Source organism: Melanotaenia boesemani, chromosome 14 (assembly GCF_017639745.1).
Source record: "Melanotaenia boesemani isolate fMelBoe1 chromosome 14, fMelBoe1.pri, whole genome shotgun sequence".
Lineage (NCBI taxonomy): Eukaryota > Metazoa > Chordata > Actinopteri > Atheriniformes > Melanotaeniidae > Melanotaenia > Melanotaenia boesemani.
The window spans coordinates 10,058,285-10,078,390 of NC_055695.1; the positions used below are offsets into that span (position 1 = coordinate 10,058,285).

Here is a 20,106-nt window from a genome sequence, read left to right on the forward strand (position 1 = left end):
TATATATATATATATATATATATATATATATATAGTGACATTGTTGACCCTCTGTCCTAAATTTTGGGTTGACCTGTGCCCCTGTTTGTGGTTCCTATTTGCATACATTAGAATGTCTGACCTTAAGCCTTCAGTGAGCAGCTTAACCCTACGAGTCCTTTGATTTGCATGCTTTTGTCAGCCAATAATGGATTTGGCTGCAACACTGACTGATTTTAATGGAAATGCAGAGATCTGGCTGCCTGCTAACAGTCTTATTTCCTTTATTCCCCCCCCCCCCCCCATGCCCCTGCTTATTTCTGTCCCCTTCCTTTTCCTATCCTTTGCACTCTCCTGCTTCCTCCCCCTTCTGTGTCCACTCTGTTTTTTTCTATTTTGCATGCTTCTTCTTTCTTTAGCTTGAAATGGCGATTGAAAACCTCCAAAAGTCTGAAGGAATTGCAAGTCACAAAAGCAGCCTGCTCAACAGCCATGTAAGTCACTGTGAAACTTTGTTTGGAGAGGAAATGGGACAAAAAAAAAAAAGCTGTGGCTGAATCTGTAGGCTCCATGTTCTACTTGTGCTCTGCTCAATTGAACACACTGCTAGCTTACTTACTTTACACTTTCCCACTGCCATGCATAATTGACTTAGTCAATATTTGTCCTCTATATAAACTTGTTTGCTATCACTTTTTCTCAGATCTTCTGCGTGTTTTGATACCGTGCATGATCTAATGCCGATTATTTATTTTCCTTTTTCTTTTCCAAACTTCTGTCATTTTCACTTTCAGAAACGTAAAGACACACTCTCAGCAGTAGATATTCTGCTCTTCCCAGGAGGCTGTCACTGAGTTGTAATGAAATTTCAAAGAAATTCATGCCATATTTCCGTACAGATTTATGATTGCTTTGGGAAACTTGTGATTAAGAGTTCCCCAAAAACTTTTTACCACATTTATAGTGACACACTCTTAGCATTGTTTGTCCAAATTGTGTCTGTAGTTTATTTAAACCTAATTGGGAGATTAGAGTAGGATCCTTGTAAATTCTTTGTGGTGTTACGGGCAGTACTTTGACGCTGTCCTCCACAGTATTGTCGAAATTTGTCTGACGGAATAATGAGCACTGATGTTTGAATTTTCTAATCCTTTAGTTACTTATGGCCTTAGTGAAGAAATAAAGTCCTAAACATAGTCACAGAGAAAGTGCTGTGGTCTCTGTAGTGTTTAAAAATAGGAGATTGTGTGATGTTTTAGAGTGTGTGTGTGTGTGTGTGTGTTATCTGTCTTTTGATGTGATAATAAGAATTAGTAATCCTCTCCATTGCTGGCCAGGTGACTGTCACACAGTTTGTCCCCTGGGGGACGCTAATTGTACGACTGTGTCCTCTTCTGTGTAATTTTAGCTCCAGTGGCTGTTGGACAACTATGAGACGGCAGAAGGAGTAAGCCTGCCCCGGTGTTCCCTCTATAACCATTACCTGCGGCACTGTCAGGAACAGAAACTGGATCCAGTCAACGCAGCCTCCTTCGGCAAACTCATCCGCTCGGTCTTCATGGGGCTGAGGACCCGCCGCCTTGGCACCAGGTAGGAAGAGGTTGTTGCAGATGCTGATAACAGTAATCACGCAACCATTATAGATGTGACGAGTATGATGATGCTCATAGACATGCTGGTGGGAGAGGATAATGATAGTGATTACACTGACAGCAAGGCTTCTCCTTACTGGTTTCTGGCTTTTCTCTCTCTGCATCCACCAGAGGCAACTCTAAGTATCATTACTATGGCATCCGGGTGAAGCCGGACTCACCGCTCAATCGGCTGCAGGAGGACACCCAGTACATGGCCATGAGGCAGCAGCCTGTCCACCAGAAACAGAGGTCAGCTCTTATTCCCTGTGTGCCATTAATGCCATATTAAGTCCTCTTCTTATTTAATACTTGTGTTCTGTGATAGATTTGTCTCTAGATTTCTCTTCTGTTCACCCTCTTAAAATTCTGCTTACGACTTAGGCATTGTTCTTATTACAGCTGCAGTGTATGACGGTGTATTGTATGCATTTCCTTTTTGTAAACAAGACGTGTACATAAAGAAGTCTGTCTACTACAGCAGATACACACAAATCTCAATGTTTCTTAAGTTAATTTTTAACACAAGGTCAGTGTTGGTTTTAAAACTCACTTCACTGATAGTAATTAGAACAAGTGAAAGAAGTATTCTGATACTGTACTTAAGTAGAAATACAGATGAATAAATACTTTATGGCAAGTATTGCACTGCATAAAAATCTAAAGTACACTGAAAATAACCAACTTAAATGACTAGCTTCCATTTGTAATAGACAAATTAAGTTCATTCAAAAGGACAAATGGTCATTTTCAGTTTGAAAAAATACACAATATTTTATTACACTCACCAAAACCAGAAAACATAATGAGATTCAGGTGCAGAAGAACTTGTACAGTGTTAAAGTAAAAGTGATGGTTTGTTCCCATCATTAGATCAATACTATTGAAGCACTAATGTTTAAGTGGCTCAGGTGGAAGAGTGGTTTTCCTTCAGTCCGATGATCGATGGCTCAATCCTCAACCCACTTTATGTGCTGAAGAGCACTTGACCAAGCCTGAACCTTATATTTCTCCCTATCGTGCTGATTAGTGTGAGATTGTAGAGGGAAATAAGTGCTGCTTATGTAAACCGCATTTGTAATATAGAACAAGAAAACTTGTCTGTGTGAATGTGTGGAGGATAAATGTGTTTTAAAGTGCTTTTTAGAACCAAACTAAGGTTAGAAGGTGCTATCTAGGTGTGGACCATATACGTTTATTTATATTTGTTGTTGTTGAAGATGTGCTGTAGTACTACATACATGTGGAGACACCAGATAAATGAGTCCTGTGTTGATGTTCTAACTTTATTTTCATCCACTGAAGATAGTTGTATTGTTGAGTTTTCACTCTACATCATCAAATGGAAGCAAAAAAACAATTTGATAAAAAAAAATTGTCCAATTTTAATTCCATTTGGGTTTCACTTTCCTTATCTAGCTAACATACAGTACATGTCTTCCTACATGTCTTGTCCTCATATGTGTCATAGGTTCAAGCCTCTACAGAAGGTAGATAGCATGTCTGACAGCCTGTGTGGGAGCTCTCAGCACTGCAACAGCACTCCAGAGCAGTCGGTGGCTGCTCAAAGCCAGCACCACCAGCAGTACATCGGTAAAGACACAAGTTGCCACAAACTGTCATGACTTCACTTTTTTTTATTGGGACTGCTATTTTCCTTCTCCAGCATATTTTCTAAATGATCTACGATTAATACCAGACTGGTTGAGTTAGAAGTTGTTTTTATGACAGACTTCATGAGCTATTATCACACTGACTGAATTTCATTTACTTTATAAAAATGTTATCTCCAATTTCTTTGAGGCTGTGGGTATGACAGCTGTCTGATTTTTTTTTATTTTGTATTCTACAGATACATCTCACACTTTGCCTCCATTTCCCTCTCCTGACTTGGGCATCCAGCCTCTACCTGAGCGCATCAACGTGAATGACATCAAGAAGTTTCAAACACTCTACAGAAACCACTGTGAGGTGGGTGTGATCACAGTAGAACTTGTTTTTACAACTCTAGCTCTAAACAAGTTGGGACAGTGTGTGAAATGTAAAGAAAAAAAAAAAACGTTGTTATATTCAGAAAATAAGCAAATGGAAACACATCCTATGACGAATGTGAGACATCTTATTATTTCATGAAAAGTATTAGCTTCTTTTGTATTTGATGGCAGCAGTACATTTAAAAACAGTTGGGAAAGGACCATGTTTACCACGGTGAACTATCTCCTCTTCTTTTAACAACAACCCACAGACATCTAGGAACATAGGAGACCAGTTGCTGGACTTTAAAGAGAATAATATTGTCCCATTCTTTTGAGTCATCTTTGCTGTATTTTGGATGTTATAATGCACCAGATATTTTCATTTTGTGAAAGAGTTGGACGGCAGGCAGGCCAGTCCAGTCCAAGACCTGGATTCTGATGTTGTGAAGCTGTGTTGTTATGGAGGCTGTATGTGGTTTAACAATGTATTGGTGAAATATGTATGGCTTCTCTGAAAAAGACATTTAGATGGGGAGCTGTTGCTTTAAAACCCATATTTACCTTTCAGCATTGATGAAAGGCAGATAGAGATTTCAGAGCTAATGTAGACGTTACCAGTTCCAAAGGCATTAACACAACCCCATACCATCAAAGCTGCAGGCTTTTGAGCTGGTTGTTGGCAACAAGAGCTTCCTCTTCATTTCTGTCTGACATCAGAAAGTTTTCTACTTTTTCTCACTGCATCTTGAACGAGGTTTGGCCTAGAGAAGACAATGGCGTTTTTAGATCTGGCAACTGCATCATGTTCACATGACTTCTTCTTTTCATGATAAAGCTTAAAACCAGCATTTATGGATGGGACGATGAACTGTGTACATTAAACAACCATTTTTTTTTAAAAGGTTTCCTGAGTCCAGCACTGGCACATCTCCAGAATCCTTTAATGATATTTTTGTCCCGTACTGTAGATTGTGGAATAATCAAAGTATTCACAGGTTTTTTACAGCTTGCTAAGCTTCTGGCCATATTAACTTTTGAGAGACTCTGCCTCTCTAATGTGCTTTTTTTTTTCCCATTTTATACACAATCATATTACTGACCTGTTGTCAATGAGCTTAATTAGTTGCAGCATCTTCCATCAGCTGTTGCCACAGTAACATATTAATATTATATTAATATTATGAAATTTTCAGATGATTGGATTTAGCTTTACTTTACATTTCACTCAAGATCCCAACTGTTTTGAAAGTGAGGTTGCATTAGCTACATGTAGAGTTCAGTTTCAGAGCTGTAACCGAGCTCAGCACACTGTCACTGGCTCAGGATTTATCCAGTTTCTGACATACTTAAAGGTTAAGGAGACAGTAGATAAATAGCTGCAGGTGTCTGATACAGAATTCTTTATTGATATTAATAAATATTGTATGTACTTCATGTAAGGGAAAAGTAAATTACAAGACGTACTTATACTCTAATAATGAGTTTAGCAGAGTTCAGTATAGCAAATACAATTTAAACTAGTAGTTTTAAACGTGAACAGAACCACATTGCAGACCAGAATCTGTTAATTGTGAAAAAGTACAGTGACTGCTAAAAGTTACAGAGCAAGAGCATAAAATGTGTTATTTTCATTGCTGAAAACTCTGAGATACTTTATTTAAAGAAAAGTTAATCAGTCTGTTCTTAGCAAAAATAAAATAAATAAATCTAAACACATCACTGTTTCTGGTCCCTCTAAAATAGTCCTTTTATAATACAATGCTAGCCTTCTTTTATAAGACTCATTTGGAAACCAACAGTCAACAACAGTCAACAGGTGTTTCTAAAGAGAAAATCTGTGGGGCATGAGGAAAGAGTTGTGGAGAAAGAGTGTATTACCTAACATGAAAGCATAAGTCACAGCCTTTTGACAGGACAGTAAATCTGAGTTGGCAGAAGAAGAAACTCTGGAAACAAGGAGTAGAAATAAAACCAAACATCAGAGTTTGGGGCTTTACATGCAGGGGAGAAGCTGCGATTAAAGCAGCAAAGCTCTGGCTTCATCATATTATCCCTGCCCTCCCCTTGTCCAGCTTCTCCACACTCCCTTTGTTCCAGCCGTCTTTTCATCTCTGTGCAGCTTTCAAGACATGCCAATTAACCTTTCAGCGTGCTGGGTGGACATCTCGGTGTCTTTGTGGTGGCCTCCCCTCGGGCCTTTGTGTTGCCTTGTCTGTGGACAGGCACATGGGCTCCCGTCTTTGTCTGCCAGCGCAATTCTGTCTCTCTTACAGCTCACACTGCCACAACGTGTTTAATGTTTCACTTCTTTTTTTGTAAATTTTCTACTGCAAGTGACTGTTAAGACTTTAGCCTGGAATTTTATTTGAATTTTACCCTTTACTTTAATGCATTTTCTTTTTGAATGGGCTGTTAATAGATTTGTATCGATTGTGGAGTATGTTTGCTACTATAATGTCATGGTAACACCTGATGCCACAACAGATATTCAGGGCTTAAAGTAATATTTAAGTGCAAATAATTAGGTGTTTAATACAACACTGGGAGTAATGAATCACACCATAAACCACAGTAGTTGTGTGAGTACAGGTTTAGTTTGGGAAGCCCTGCCGCAGGCTGTTTATCAGTTTGTCTGTGACTCTGCATGTGAACACGTGTTATTTCATCTTCAACACTTTAAGCATTTTTTATTTCAGTGTGGCCAAAAAAAAAAAATTTGGATGCAAAATGATCTTGTTTAAAGGGAAGGGGGAATTCTCCCTTTTGTTTTGGAGTTCTGTGTTTGACCTGTTGCTGGGGGCAACTGTAAACATAGTTGTCATGGCAACAACGAGTGAGGAAGCAAAAACATATCATGTGATTGAATCTTACGCTGCTGTGTAACAGGATCCAGCAGCAAGTGCATGTCCTGCCAGATCGAGAGCGGAGAGATTGTCTGGGCACCGAGTGAATCGCTGCTTCATACGCCAGAGATTTACTCTTCTGTTTGAGACAGAAATGGACAGATTGTCCTCTTCTTCAGATGACGCTCACGATTTAAAGTAAAGTGAGTTTTTGAGCTGAAGTATAAACGTGGCCTGTAGGATCCTCCTGATGATTAATGTGTAGAGTACTGTTTAAGCTGGCTCCTTGTCTAACCAGGAGGGCCGAGGGTGAGCGAGAGGCTGCCTGCCCGCCTGCCTGTAGAAACTTTGTTGTGTGTCTGGTTGCCATGGTTCAGCTCTGTATGTTTTGTTCTCCCCCTTTCCCCCCTCCTCCACTCCCTCCCTTCACCCTTTTCCTCCCTCTGCTTCTCTCCTGCAGGCTACTTTGGATGTGGTGATGAATCTCCAGTTCCACTATATTGAGAAACTCTGGCAGACATTTTGGTATTCAACAACGCCATCTAGTGACGGAAGTACCACTATCCCCAACAGGTGGGATCACACAGACAGGAAGAGGTTTCTGTTTACAGCTCAAGAGTATTATATATCTGAGTGTAGGAAAAACAAACTGTCAAATGGCAGCATTTTAATTTAGGATTTGTGTGTTTTTTCTCTGAGTAGTGATGATGACTTGGAAAGTGGAATTCCCAGAGAGAAGCTTGTGGCTCTGTGTAAATATGAACCAGTCAGAATATGGATGAGGAGCTGTGATCACATCCTCTACCAGGCCCTGGTGGAGATCCTCATCCCTGATGTGTTACGTCCTGTTCCCAGTAAGTACCTTTGTTGTTGTTTTTGGTTTTATAAGTTTAGAAAAATTATATAAACATCAATTCATAGCCGTTACTTTTCTCTTTGACCATGTCATCAAATTTGCCCCAATATCTTAACATTTATCTCAAAATTAAGCTAATATTAAATAGATTTAACTTTTAATGAAACACAATGTGAGGATATTAGGTTGTCCTGGAGTCACGCCATGTTCAGTAATACGTTTTATTCCGAGTGGGATGGCGTTCCCGCTCTGCTTGCGCGGCTTTCTGAGATTTTGTGAAGACACTTTGTAATCCAGACTGTTCGGTTTCTTCAGGCACCCTCACTCAGGCCATCCGAAACTTTGCCAAGAGTCTGGAAGGCTGGCTGACTAACGCCATGAACAATTTCCCTCAAGAGATTATTCGCACTAAGGTAAGAAGAAAATCTTGATCTTGCCGTTTATTACACAGTGATTTATGTAGACTGTGTGATGATTCATCAAATGCCTTTAATGTCTCTTTGTGAGTTGCAGACTTCATATCAAATGTCACAAGGCTCTTGAGGTTCGATTTGAACATGAGTTTAGTGAGATGAATGTAGTTCATTTTGACTTATTTGAAAGGTGTCCTTGTCATTTTAAAGAAATGTAACATTTGTTATTCCATGTAGACTCGTGCTAGTCTTACAGGACTGGCGAGTAACTTTGCTCCTGTGTGTGCTGCAGGTGGCGGTGGTCAGCGCGTTTGCTCAGACTCTGAGGCGTTACACCAGTCTGAACCACCTGGCCCAGGCAGCACGGGCCGTCCTTCAGAACACCTCCCAAATCAACCAGATGCTCTCTGACCTCAACAGGGTAGACTTTGCCAACGTCCAGGTAGCATCACGTTTTATGTAGTTCAAATTAAAAAATGTTTAAATGGCAGCTTGCAGCTCACACCGCCTGCTGTGGATCGTGTCTAACAGGAGCAGGCGTCATGGGTGTGTCAGTGTGACGAGAGTGTGGTTCAGCGTCTTGAGCAGGACTTTAAGGTCACCCTGCAGCAGCAGAGCTCTCTGGACCAGTGGGCTACTTGGCTGGATAATGTGGTCTCTCAGGTTCTGAAACCTCACCAGGGCAGCCCCAGCTTCCCCAAAGCTGCTCGCCAGTTCCTGCTTAAGTGGTCCTTCTACAGGTACGAGACGGGAACGCCTAAACTTTCCTTTAGAAAAGAAAAGAAAAAAAGGAAAAGAAAACTGTTTTCGGTAAGACACGTCATATTGTTTTCTTCCCACCTGCAGTTCAATGGTGATCAGAGATCTGACTCTGCGCAGCGCTGCTAGTTTCGGCTCCTTCCACTTGATCCGCCTGCTGTATGACGAGTACATGTTTTACCTGGTGGAGCATCGTGTGGCTCAGGCCACTGGTGAAACTCCGATTGCTGTCATGGGAGAGGTAAATGAGACAGTCTTTGTTCTGATGAGGAGACACATGGTCACTGTCAGAGTACTTGCTTGGCATGTAATGCTTCCATTTCTGACAAGTGCTCTTTTAACACTTCAATTACAGTTCAGTGATCTGAGCTCAATGATGCCATCTCTGATGGAAAAGGGTAAGTCTTTGTCCTTGTTAACAGTAACATCATCAGGTGACTGGGCTTTACTAGTATGTTCACAGCTACTGTTTTTTTTCTTCTTATTTGCATCAAATCCCAGTTTTTTCTTTTTCATATTAGGATTATAGCCACAGATTTGCACAAGGTGATTTCACTTATTTGAATTAAACCCATTAATAACATCTCACAGGAAATATTCAAACAGGCTCTGTCATATAGACTTTTTGATCATCTTTCAATGGAAATATTTTCAGTTTGGCTGAGTTTTCATTGTTATTTATTTTTACCTAATTTCAGAAAACATCAAGTCTCTTTTTATAGTGGAATTAAATTATATTTACTCTTACTGTGCTGGTTCAATAGGAGATGCATAAATGAAACATTTTCTAACAAAACTGTAAACTTCATCTCACTGTAACAGGGATGGATGATTCTCTATCAAAGCCAGTCTTAACAGCCCCAGCCCAGGGACCTTTGTCCTTATCCATTCATCAGTTTCCATTTTCATATTCATTCTGCATCAGAGCACCAAACATCTATTTTTTACCACTTCAACAATGACAAAAGCTACGTTATCCAGCTGTATTAGGAAATTCCAAAAGCTTTTTTAATGATTCACTGTTAGCAGCCAGAGGCTTCAGATGAGATAAATAGATAGGGCAGGAAACTCCGTTTTTACATAAGATTAGCTGACAAAAGAATTACTAATGCCATGCTTTTTAAACTATCTTTTTTCTGCATGTAATCATTTGGCTTCTTTTATCCAGCAACCTCCGCACCGTTTGACTTCATGGTCACAAATCTATTCTCCCCTTCTGTGCCACCAGATACACCTTTCTCTGATGAGATGAGTAATTTGGGCAGTGATACTGATGCAGCCAGAGGACCTTCTGAACCGGCTGTGAAGAGAGAGAGGATTGAAATCAACCACCCTCTGCAGGAGATGTGAGTCCTTCCTGAAAGCCACAGCATCTCTGTGACGAGTGGCTCATGAAGCCTTTTGGAGCACAACGGTCCCTTCCCTCTGCAGACAGTGTGCAATGTAAATAAAAAAAAAAGAAAAAGTGTAGCGGCATTGGTCCTCCCCTGACTAGTATTTTTAAGGATTTTCTTTTTTTTTTTTAAACTCACAAGGGTGTAACAGGTCTGATGTTTTGTTTTTTTCCAACTGTGAATAATGTTGTGCAGTACTTTCTTATTGGATGTATAACTTTGAGTGGTGGTATTGTGATTAATTTTCTCTTTTTTAATTTTATTTTTTATTTGAATTAGTTGTGCCATAGTGTCATTTGAGTGCCTTAGATCTCTAACTTTAAAACCACCACTGCAGATGTCTGTTCCTCAGCTGTGCCTCTACCGCAGTATGAATGTATCGTTTCAAAAACCTCAAACATTCAAAGCACCTTTAACGTTGACTAGGTATCGGTGTGCTCTTCTCGTTTGCTCTGCTGCAGCTCGTACCTAACACACACAAAAAAGGTAAAAGATATTAAGAACAACTGACTCAAAGGACTTTTCCCCTCAGTTATTCCCACCAGCTCAAGTTAAATGCAGGCTCTGTGTAAGGCAGTAGGACCTCATCATGTGGCTGTAGTCAGGAAGGCGGGGATCTCGGGTGTGTTAGATGTTAGTTTGTTTACCTCAATAGATTTCTATGCTATGCTCAGTTCGGCTCAGATTACATGAGGCAAGTATTTAAAAGAAGATAAATGTAGCCACTGTTCTGTTTTGTATCTCACTCCCGTTTCCTTTTCATGTAAATAGTTCTACACGTTGATCTCAAACCTGTGACAGCTCTAAAAGCCGTAAGGATACATGCACACACTTGTGGCTGTTTACTTCAGAGTTGGAACAAGTCCAGAATAATCAGTTAAATGGAGACAGGATGTTAAATACATGTTAAAGCTTTGGACTGGTAAACCAAAACCCTTAAACAAAAAGGCATCTGAGCCAGCACACAAGCCCCAGACTTCAGATACTTTGACCTCATGCAGTTACTCAGTTGAAGTCTTATATTCTGTTTGAATTAGATGGAAAATACAGTGTGTTATTTGGGGAACTTGTCCATAATAGATTATATAAATAAATATATATCTTTATATGATGTAGAAAGTGTGTGCTCTGTGGCCTATGCCTTTTAATCTCTTTTCTGATGCTGTACTTGTCAAGTCATATTACATCTGAAGAAATGCTTTGATCTGTAATTGATTAAACTGGCATGTAAAAAATTTGTTTCCAATCTCAGTTGTTAAATGTAAAGACAATTAGTTCCACCTGAGGCGCTGCTGCCCCCGGGAAAAATATTGAACTGTCACAAGAAAAAAAAAAATCTTATTTATATGAACTAATCTGATTTAATGAACTTCAGCTTTGTGTTGAGATTTGTTTGCTTGTTTTGATTTTTCCCACGTTGTTTCCCCCTAAAATGATTTTGTTGTAGCAATGAGTCCTGAAGTTTGAGTTATTTAAGGCTTTTTGTAACGTGTGCCTGTCACAGTAATTTGCCTTAAAGTGCTTTGGACAAAAATCATTTCTATGTGTACTTTGTAATGTTTTGTAAGGCTGTTATAGAGGTTTTGGCGGAGGATTATTTTTATTGAACTAGGTTCTTCTTACAAGTATACTGAACCCTTATTTTTGTGTATTTTTAAACCTGTTCTTGACTACACTTTAACTGGCCTAAGGACAGATGGCGGTCTGTATTAAACTGCATAGTTCGGCTGTATTTTGTACTTGGTCACAATGTGTAATAAACTGGTGTAGACCAAAATATTTGAGCACATTTATTTATTTATTTATTTCTTATAAATCAAAAATCAACATCACAAAACCTTTATTAGGAACAAATTCAGATATACAACCATTTTCTCTTTTTTTTACAATTTGATGGAGGATCTTTTCTCACAAATGACTCTTTTTGATCCTTTAGGATGTTATTGAGTTACAATATTTACATAATTTAAAAATCCTAGTTTCCATGGCAACTCACCTCCAGACTGTAATATGCTTTGTTTATAATTCACAGATTTTTTTTTCCTTTCCTCTATAAGAAATGTTCCGACATCTAGCTTAGTTTGCAGTTTCTTGATACAAAGGCACACAGAACACAATGTGTACAGATGATTCAATACATTTTTTTCTTCCTGGAAAAGGCAGGAAAACCCAAACATACAACACACAAGTTAGAAGAAAAGAAAGAAAAGGCTTGGTCCTAAAGAAGCAGGACAGTCAGAAGTAAGTGCACGTTGTCCTCCATGGCTGAGCAGCCTCATCTTACCAAGGGCGACCTTTTGACTCAGATGCTGGAAAAGTGCGAAGTTCTCTCGAGCTGCAGCGTCGAGCCTTTTAACTGTCTGACAGTGTGTTGGACCTTTCACAAAGAGCAGCCCGCCATGTACTTCCCTGTCAAATTCAATAAACAGGAAATGTTAATGAACAAAACAACACAGTCCAAAGAAGACTGTAACGTGCAACTTCTAAGTAAATTTATTTATCAACGTGGAATGTGGTGGATCTGTTTCTGCACCTTTAAGACACTTTAACAATCTACAGCTTTGTTTAAACAGGGACTCAAGTGCAAAAATGGCTTCTTCAATATAAGGAGTGGGTCATGTGCCAGACTGTTGTCTAAGCTTCGTTTCCTGGCAACTTTCACCATGGTAGCAAGATTGCAGGTTCCCCTGCATCCAGCTAAGAAATACGCCTCTAATGAAGTAATTAGGGCTTCTTACAGGTGCTCATCAGTGTATTTTGACATTGTTAGGACAATACATACTTCTCATACTGCAGTTTTAATAAAGCACTAAGCTAATTGGCTGCAGCTCTACAGTATAAACTACTAATGCGTGCACGAGTGTTGAAAATCTTCTGGTCTAAGATTCAGTAATTTGGGCCAATTTGAGCTTCATTACTGTCAGAAAGAAAAACAAACTTTACGAGTGAAAGGATTTGTTGCTAAAAAATTTCTTGTTATTACATATAAAGTTTTTATTTTAATAAGAATGTTAAAATTGATTAATTTACATATGCTTTATAAATACGTAAAGCGACATTTATGTAAAAATATCAGTGATAATGCTGAAAAAAAAACCTCAATTTAGTTAAAATGTGGTTCTAAATTTAAATAATCCATAAATAAAGGATTCTCTCACTTTCCCCTCTCAGTGAATGATGGAAACATTTGTAGATATTCAAAGCGTCACCTGTAGCAAATCTCTTCTTGATGAGCGACATGCGGTAGCGGCTGCCCACCAGCTCCACATCCATGCCCGACAGCGAGGTCCCAGAGCCCACGAACTGAACAGCCAGACTGGGAGGAGGGCCGCGGGGAGCCTCCAGGCACTGCCAGCTGGCACAAAGAGTGCCCGAGCCTGACACACACATATACACACCCCAATGTTAATGGACAGCAGTAATATAGATTAAAAGATGTCAATTTAACAAGCAGAATCATGTTTAACAGGAATACCACCATCATTTATCAGACTTACAAGAACTTTAGCATTAAACCACGTGTAAAAGTACACAGCAAGGATACAGTTTAGTTTCTGTAGTGGCAGAGATGCTACATTTATTTAGTTTCTACATCTAAGCAGTGTACACAAATCAGATTAAATGATCAGTGAGGCCAGACACAGGCGAGTTAAATACCCTGAACTTGCATTTTAACCATCACTTTTAAAACTTTCAATGCTGTTCAAGCAGAGAAAGACAATAATGGTGATGATATCACATCTAAATTAGTAAATCCCAAACAAGACTTCTACAGCTGCCGGCTCTGCAGAGGTCCCCGAGATTCCAATTAACTGCATGTTAAAAGGACAACGAACATATCTGTTGTAGTTTCTTAGTCATTCAGGTCAGCTTCGTTCCAGCTCTTCAGATTTTCAGTATATTTATTGTCATAGTAAACCCAGCTGCACAGTAAGCTAGTAGAGAAAATGAACTGAACAATGACGGGAAATAAAGCTCACATGGAAAACATATCCACAACCACCATCTTATTTAATTTTTTCTTTTTTTGAATGTGAAGTAGCAGCCCCATGAAGCCAACATGTCTTCAAGGACTGTAATGAAATAAATCCATCAGATGAAATAAGAGAAAAGTAACTGGAAGCTTCTGGTGAAAAGAAAAAAAAAAAAAAAACAACAAAAAATCCCCAAAAAACAACACGTTCAGATACCCTGAGAAGGTATTTTGGCACAATGCACTTGAAATATTTCCCTTTTTGGCAATTAACTAAAAAACAAACAAAAAAAAAAAAAAAAAATTTGTGGAACTTGAGCATAAAAAGACGTCTTTTCTTAAATTCTTACTTTCTGAAAATCTTCTCGATGCCTGAGAATAAATGGTAGTTATAATTAAACTTTTCAGATTTGCAAAATGTCAGTGAAACAAGTAATTTACTTCTGTGTGTAAATGTCACAAATATTTACATGTTTGTGTATTTTCTAAATATCATGGTGAGTGAATAAATGCTGACAAACAGGATGTGTTACTATGTTTTTCATGCTGATGGTTCTTCAACAAATCAGCTTTTGTTCACAAAATGTCCAGTAAAACCTAGAAATAGATTTAGTAGTGCCAGACAGCATTATTACAAAGCTGCATTTTGAACACTGGTCGCAAAGTAAGAAGCCTGGTTGAGGAAAACAGTATTTAAAAGGGGAGTAAAGAGTTATGGTGGCCTTGCTTCATAAACCAGAGGAGGCTTCTGCCTATAAATGTTTTCTGCTTTTATCTTTCCATCCATCATTGTCTCCACATAGTTTCCTCTAAGATCTGAGAGACAATAGCTTCATGTGGAGGTAATAATGGCAGTAAATGACAGAAAGGTGAGTGAAACCATAAGAAAATTATTTAATTATAGACTTGCCTGTAACTTAAATTAGAAGCTTACCATATGCTGGCTCTCATTTCAGAACCACAATGGTCATTAAGCATTTAGTTTAGTTGGAATTAGTTTTAATAAATATAATTAGTTAAGAGGGGGAGAGCAGCTTTTGACACTTAGGTGTCATCCTGGTTTTCTTCCATATGAAGACATTTTTTTTAAAAATCAAAACACAAGGAGGAAAAGAAGGGATCGAAGTATGAAGAGCAGCTGCAGAGCTTTTACCTTTACTGTGGTTGGTCGGGGAAAGGTTGGGAAGTTTCCACAGCAGCCGTCGCTCCTCTGCGTTCCTGCAAAGGCAAATGATTACTTACTGAGGTCCGACTTACGCCCTAATCTCAAGCTTTTGAAGAAGACATTTCAATGAGGGGAAAAAAAAAGGTTTGCAGCCTATTGTGAGGCCAAAAGGGAAATTTAAAACTTCCAAATGGGGGAAAAAATAAGAGGAAAGAAAAATGTTTCATCATTATTTTCTTGCACTGTCAGACTTCAAAGAACAATGAATGCCCCGTTGTTGTTCATGCACTGCTGGCATTATTTTTATCCTCTGCAATGTCCAGACAACAACAGGAAAACCTGCAAGGTCACACAGTCGCAGCTAAGACGACTGAAAATGAAATTTGGTTTGATTTTCGGGGGGTTTGAGGGGCAGGACTGTGACAAACATTTCTTCTCCAGACCTGTGTTCACAAAGATACAACAACATCCACATGTCTGTGTTTTGCTGTATAACTGGACAAAGTTGTCAACTACGTTTGTGTTGCGAATCTGCGAGCATGTCTGCGGCATGTGCTTGTGCATCCCGTAGCTCATGAATATTGATCTGGCACCCCATTACAACAGAATCTAGTTTCCATATGATCACACCTTGCGCAGCAGCAATAACTCTGACCTTTAACTCCTAGCTTTGCAAAATGAATTTAACCATAGCTAACACACATTAGCTAAACTTTGCTTTTCTAGCACATCTCTGCCAAACCAGGAACCTGTAATAAACTGTTAAAACTATGAAAGTTACTTATTGACTTATTTCAGTTAGACAAATCAGTGGTTAAGGTGTTCCACCTGAACTGGCAGCCATAGTGTTGGTGGATGTTTCTCTAACCAACAGACTGTCACTATTTTAACCCCATAAAAATCCCTGTTTTCACAGGTGTAGCTAATGCAGACTCATTCCACAGTCTAATACCACTGAGTTCCCAATGAGAAGGGCCCTCATTTACACTTCATTTTTCATTTCTGGTTTCAAACAAAAAAAGTGTGAAATAGTCTCAAACATTTACTTTTGATTTACCTCATGTAGATGTTTCCAAATTAAAGCCAAAAAATGGTTTAATTAGACAGAAAAATAAGAGGCTGTTCATATACCTCTGTGTTTTTCATTTATTATTTTATAAGAGAATTTAATGGTTGGTGTTTTTTAACTGTTAAACTCTTCGTCTAGAGCCTAACTTGCTTGTTAGTTTCCTGACATGTTGTCATGGAGATACACCCCCATAAGAATGAATAAATAAGGTGGCATGACTCAGCAAGGTAGAGCGGTCGTCTTGTAACCCGAGGGTTGCTGGTTCGATCCTCAGCCAAGTCGGATTCATGTCGAGGTGTCCTTGGGCAAGACACCGAACCCCTAATTGCTCCTGATGGGTCGTGGTTGAGCGCCTTGCATGGCAGCTTCCGCCATCAGTGTGTGAATGGGTGAATGTGAAGTATGATGTAAAGTGCTTTGGGTATCGTTCCAGGTACAGTAAAGTGCTATATAAATACGGACTATTTACCATTTTACCATAAGAAGACAAGCAGATTCAAATCAGGACTTAAGAGTTCCTAAACATTTTCCAGATACTTTCCCTGATTTAAATCTCCATATTTGTTTTTTTATCCCTTTTTTTTTTTTAAATCAAACCAATGCATAAACCAGACTGTAATTAAAAGCTGCCTCCAGATATAAAAACAGGGAACTTGTTGAAGTGCCTTCATGCTGCAGTCTGTAAAGGGTTGAGGATGATCCCATTCTCAACCTATCTCTATCCATTTTCCTGATGATTTTATTCTCTTAATTACTGGATTTGATTTTCTCGAATGCATCTTCATTTAGTAAATCTGTGGCTCCATTTAGAGTAAAGCAACCAAAATAATTAAGACTTTGAGGCTTTGCTATCAACTGCTTAGCATGTAAATGATTGCCACTTACATGGCATTTTAACCTTGGCTATGACTGAATGTCAAACCTCACTATCAGGGGGTCACTAGTTTTATCATCTGAGCCAAAACCACATGCATGAGTGCAAGCTAGGCAGTAACTCAAAATGTGTGGTCTAAAAAACAGAGATGGCAGTGGAGAAAAGATGCTTGACCTAAAAAACTTAGCCAAGAAGGGACATCATGATGTCTGTAGTTCCTCATATATATGTGAAAATCACCCTGCCTTTTAATGCATTCATTTCAAGAAAAAAAGAAGGAAAATAGTCTCCATAATTATCTAGACCTGGATAATATTAACACACTTACTGTGTAGGAACCCTTAATCTCAGACTTGCATTTTTAGTTATCTTTAAGTCAGTTTCTTTAAAATTCTTGTTCAAACTTGGCCTTCGTCTTCTCATGTGCAGCAGCTGTGCATCTACACTGAGTCAAGGTTTTTTTTATGATTCTGGGTGTGCATTACAATAATCCTGGTATTAACATTCATCAGGAAAATAATAGGTCGGTCTCCTGCCAGCCTTCCTCATGACAAACGACTCATTATCCTTCCATCATTACATCACCGCTGCTCACCAGGAGGCGGGCGGCTGGCACTGAAGATCTGTGGCGGTGTGGTCCAGAGGCAGCAGCACCTGGACAGCAGTAAGCTGGGTGGAGGGTGCGGTGGCTGGGCAGCAGTGATAATCCAGGGAGACTCGGGTCACCGTGCCGCTCCGCTGACACTCAGCTGACAGCAGGAGAGGAGCCCGACCCGGGTCCTGAGATGATACCTGAGAAAACAAGAGGCTGCACATTGTGAAGGTGTTTTCTCTGACAATTTACCAATCATGGGCAAAAAAGCTGCAATATTGGCTTTACAGGGTGAGAATCCTAAACTCTGACCTGATACTTGAGCAGGCCTACGTTGTAGTACGAAGCCTGGGGGTTGAGTTCAGCCTCTTTCTGCAGGTAGATCTGCAGGGCCTGCATGTTGAACCAGAAATCTCTGGTGTCCGGGTCACTCTGAGATGGATCACTGTGGGGATGCAGACACAGTAGAATAATAAAGATTCAATACTGAAGGAGAAAATGTTTGTAAAACAACAGAGGGCAGCTGACCTGTAAAGCAGCTTTTGATTGGGCAGGAAGTGATCGATCCTTGAGATGTTGACCAGCCTGAAGCTGAGCACGGGAACGTTGGGATTGCCTGTGAAAATCCGGGTTATTCCTGCTGGAAAGGACATCGTCAGGTCGCCGGTGATCTTCACGAGACAACTAAAAAAGAAAAAGCACAAACAAACAAGCTGATTAATTCATTTTTGTAATTATTTCAATGTAAGTTACCAACACAGAATGTTTTGGGAAACAAGCAGCAGCATACTGACCGGTTGTGCTGTCCACCTTTGAAGTAAGCGTTGATATATTCAGTTATAGCTGCTGCTACTGGCCAGGCCTCCTGCGTGCTGAGGGAAATGGGGCTGGGACCTCTGGACAGGTGCACTGTGGAGGACAAATGTACTAACACTGATTCACGTTTTCACAAGTCATATTTATTCTAATATATTTTCTTTCTTGATTATGGATTAGTTAATTTTTTACCTAAGTACAGTAAATACAGACGTGCCGTGTAAAGCTAGTTAACTTTGCTCTTCACAAAGGCTTAAAAGAGGAACAGATAGTCTGAATGTGCAAAGGTTTAAAAAAAATCCAGGTATATTGTCTCTAAATATTTCCAATTAGCTCATTAACTCCAAAAAAACTACTTTCTGATTCCACTTCTGGCTTTAAGACTTATTCAAAGACACAGGTGAGTGCTACTTTATTATGGGAATTATCTCTAGTATGTATTAAATATTCACACTCATACCACCAACTGACAATTCAAGATGGTGATTTCATATTATTTTACTTCAGTTTGCACCTGTAGTCACTGATCATTGTCCCTTTAACACTGTAAATCTGTGTATTTCTGAGCTTTATTTAAAAATGAATAAACCCCAAATGATGTTAGAGGCCTAAAGCTCCACTGGCCCTTAAAAAGACCAAAAAAAATTTGCCAGACATAATCACCTACTATAAGAAAATAATTAAACAGGACATTTGTTTTCAACTATTAGTGAAAACGTTACTGTTTAAAATGATTTTGTTACTGAAGGTGATCAATGGCATTGGTGTGCGTTGTTAAGCATGAAATTATCATCTGGCAAATATGGGGAATAAAACAGGCAGGGATAGAAATTTACAGACTGAAACTTTTCAGACTGGGACTACTTTCTCCGAGGTCAGTACATGTCCACAGACTCCAGGAACATGCATCTCAACCTTATCGTTGTGGAGCAATTCTTTGTTAATTTTGGGTCTTTTTATGTATTTGTTCTGAGAATATGGCTATGGATTAATATGTGAAATAAAGGCATAAATAAACAGTGTCATTAGTTTATGACTTACGATCAGTGAGATCTTTTTAAAAACAGTATAAATATGTATTTTTCAGGTATTACTCTGCAGCTCCACTTCAGGATATCTACTTGTGGCTTTATGTTTATGTGGCTTACGCGGTCTCTGTTGGAGGTCCTGGTGCTGGAAGGGCAGCGGTGAGGCTTGTCCCACTCTGGCAGGACTGGATGCTCGGTTTTGCACAGCCCAATCTCCGTCTCTTGCCTGAGGCGCCCACTCACTGGGGCTGGAGGAGGACGAGGAGGTGAGGGAAGGGCAGGGCTCAAGCATCGGGGATGAACACAGTGACCGGGACTGAAACACAGGAGCGAGACAGAGATGATGACATGACTACTGTCAGGATAATGTCCCTACTCCATCACTTACTCACACTGTGCAGGAGCTGACTGAAGAATACTTACCCTATCAGAGCCGCTGAGTCGACCTGAAGACCTCTTGGCTCGGGCCGCTCTCTGAGGAGCAGCTGCAACCAGTTCAGCTTTGTCTTGTCTGAAGTTATGTTTGGACCCTTAGAGAAACAAAAACAAAGCCACTCCATCTGAATCACACCGGACAGACGGCTAGCATCAGCGGTTGTGTTTAATGGTGACAAGCTGAAAATAAGAACACTGCCAAAACAAGTTGGCAGCAAATGGTGTTTTCATCTGTTCTGATTAACTAAAAGATTAAACATTTTGTTGGTGTTTGAATTTGTTTAAAGAGATTTTCCTCTCTAG

At 39.5% G+C, this 20,106-nt stretch overlaps 2 protein-coding genes across 5 annotated transcripts in view; one reads left to right on the plus strand and one right to left on the minus strand.

Annotated features, from left to right (window-relative positions):
• rfx2 (regulatory factor X, 2 (influences HLA class II expression)) overlaps positions 1-11,628 on the plus strand; it is a 28,155-nt gene extending 16,527 nt beyond the window's left edge. For 3 of the 4 annotated variants that reach the window (XM_042005800.1, XM_042005797.1, XM_042005798.1), the window contains 13 exons: positions 399-473; positions 1,388-1,569; positions 1,743-1,862; positions 3,082-3,203; positions 3,463-3,581; positions 6,890-7,002; positions 7,132-7,283; positions 7,601-7,698; positions 7,991-8,140; positions 8,230-8,438; positions 8,545-8,698; positions 8,813-8,855; positions 9,686-11,628. In XM_042005800.1, coding sequence (XP_041861734.1) covers positions 399-473; positions 1,388-1,569; positions 1,743-1,862; positions 3,082-3,203; positions 3,463-3,581; positions 6,890-7,002; positions 7,132-7,283; positions 7,601-7,698; positions 7,991-8,140; positions 8,230-8,438; positions 8,545-8,698; positions 8,813-8,855; positions 9,686-9,807 — 1,659 coding nt within the window. In that variant the 3' untranslated portion in view covers positions 9,808-11,628. The remainder of the gene's footprint in view (positions 1-398; positions 474-1,387; positions 1,570-1,742; positions 1,863-3,081; positions 3,204-3,462; positions 3,582-6,889; positions 7,003-7,131; positions 7,284-7,600; positions 7,699-7,990; positions 8,141-8,229; positions 8,439-8,544; positions 8,699-8,812; positions 8,856-9,685) is intronic. The other variant, XM_042005799.1, reaches the window with a different exon arrangement.
• Positions 11,629-11,908: 280 nt separating this feature from the next.
• The window catches only part of fcho1 (FCH and mu domain containing endocytic adaptor 1), a 57,609-nt gene continuing 49,411 nt past the window's right edge, over positions 11,909-20,106 (minus strand). Inside the window, exons 19-27 of the mRNA XM_042005801.1 lie at positions 19,792-19,898; positions 19,489-19,684; positions 18,319-18,433; positions 18,053-18,208; positions 17,837-17,969; positions 17,528-17,724; positions 14,978-15,042; positions 13,061-13,228; positions 11,909-12,260 (exon numbers count right to left, since the gene is read on the minus strand). Of these exons, the coding sequence (XP_041861735.1) occupies positions 12,232-12,260; positions 13,061-13,228; positions 14,978-15,042; positions 17,528-17,724; positions 17,837-17,969; positions 18,053-18,208; positions 18,319-18,433; positions 19,489-19,684; positions 19,792-19,898 (1,166 nt within the window). The 3' untranslated portion in view covers positions 11,909-12,231. The remainder of the gene's footprint in view (positions 12,261-13,060; positions 13,229-14,977; positions 15,043-17,527; positions 17,725-17,836; positions 17,970-18,052; positions 18,209-18,318; positions 18,434-19,488; positions 19,685-19,791; positions 19,899-20,106) is intronic.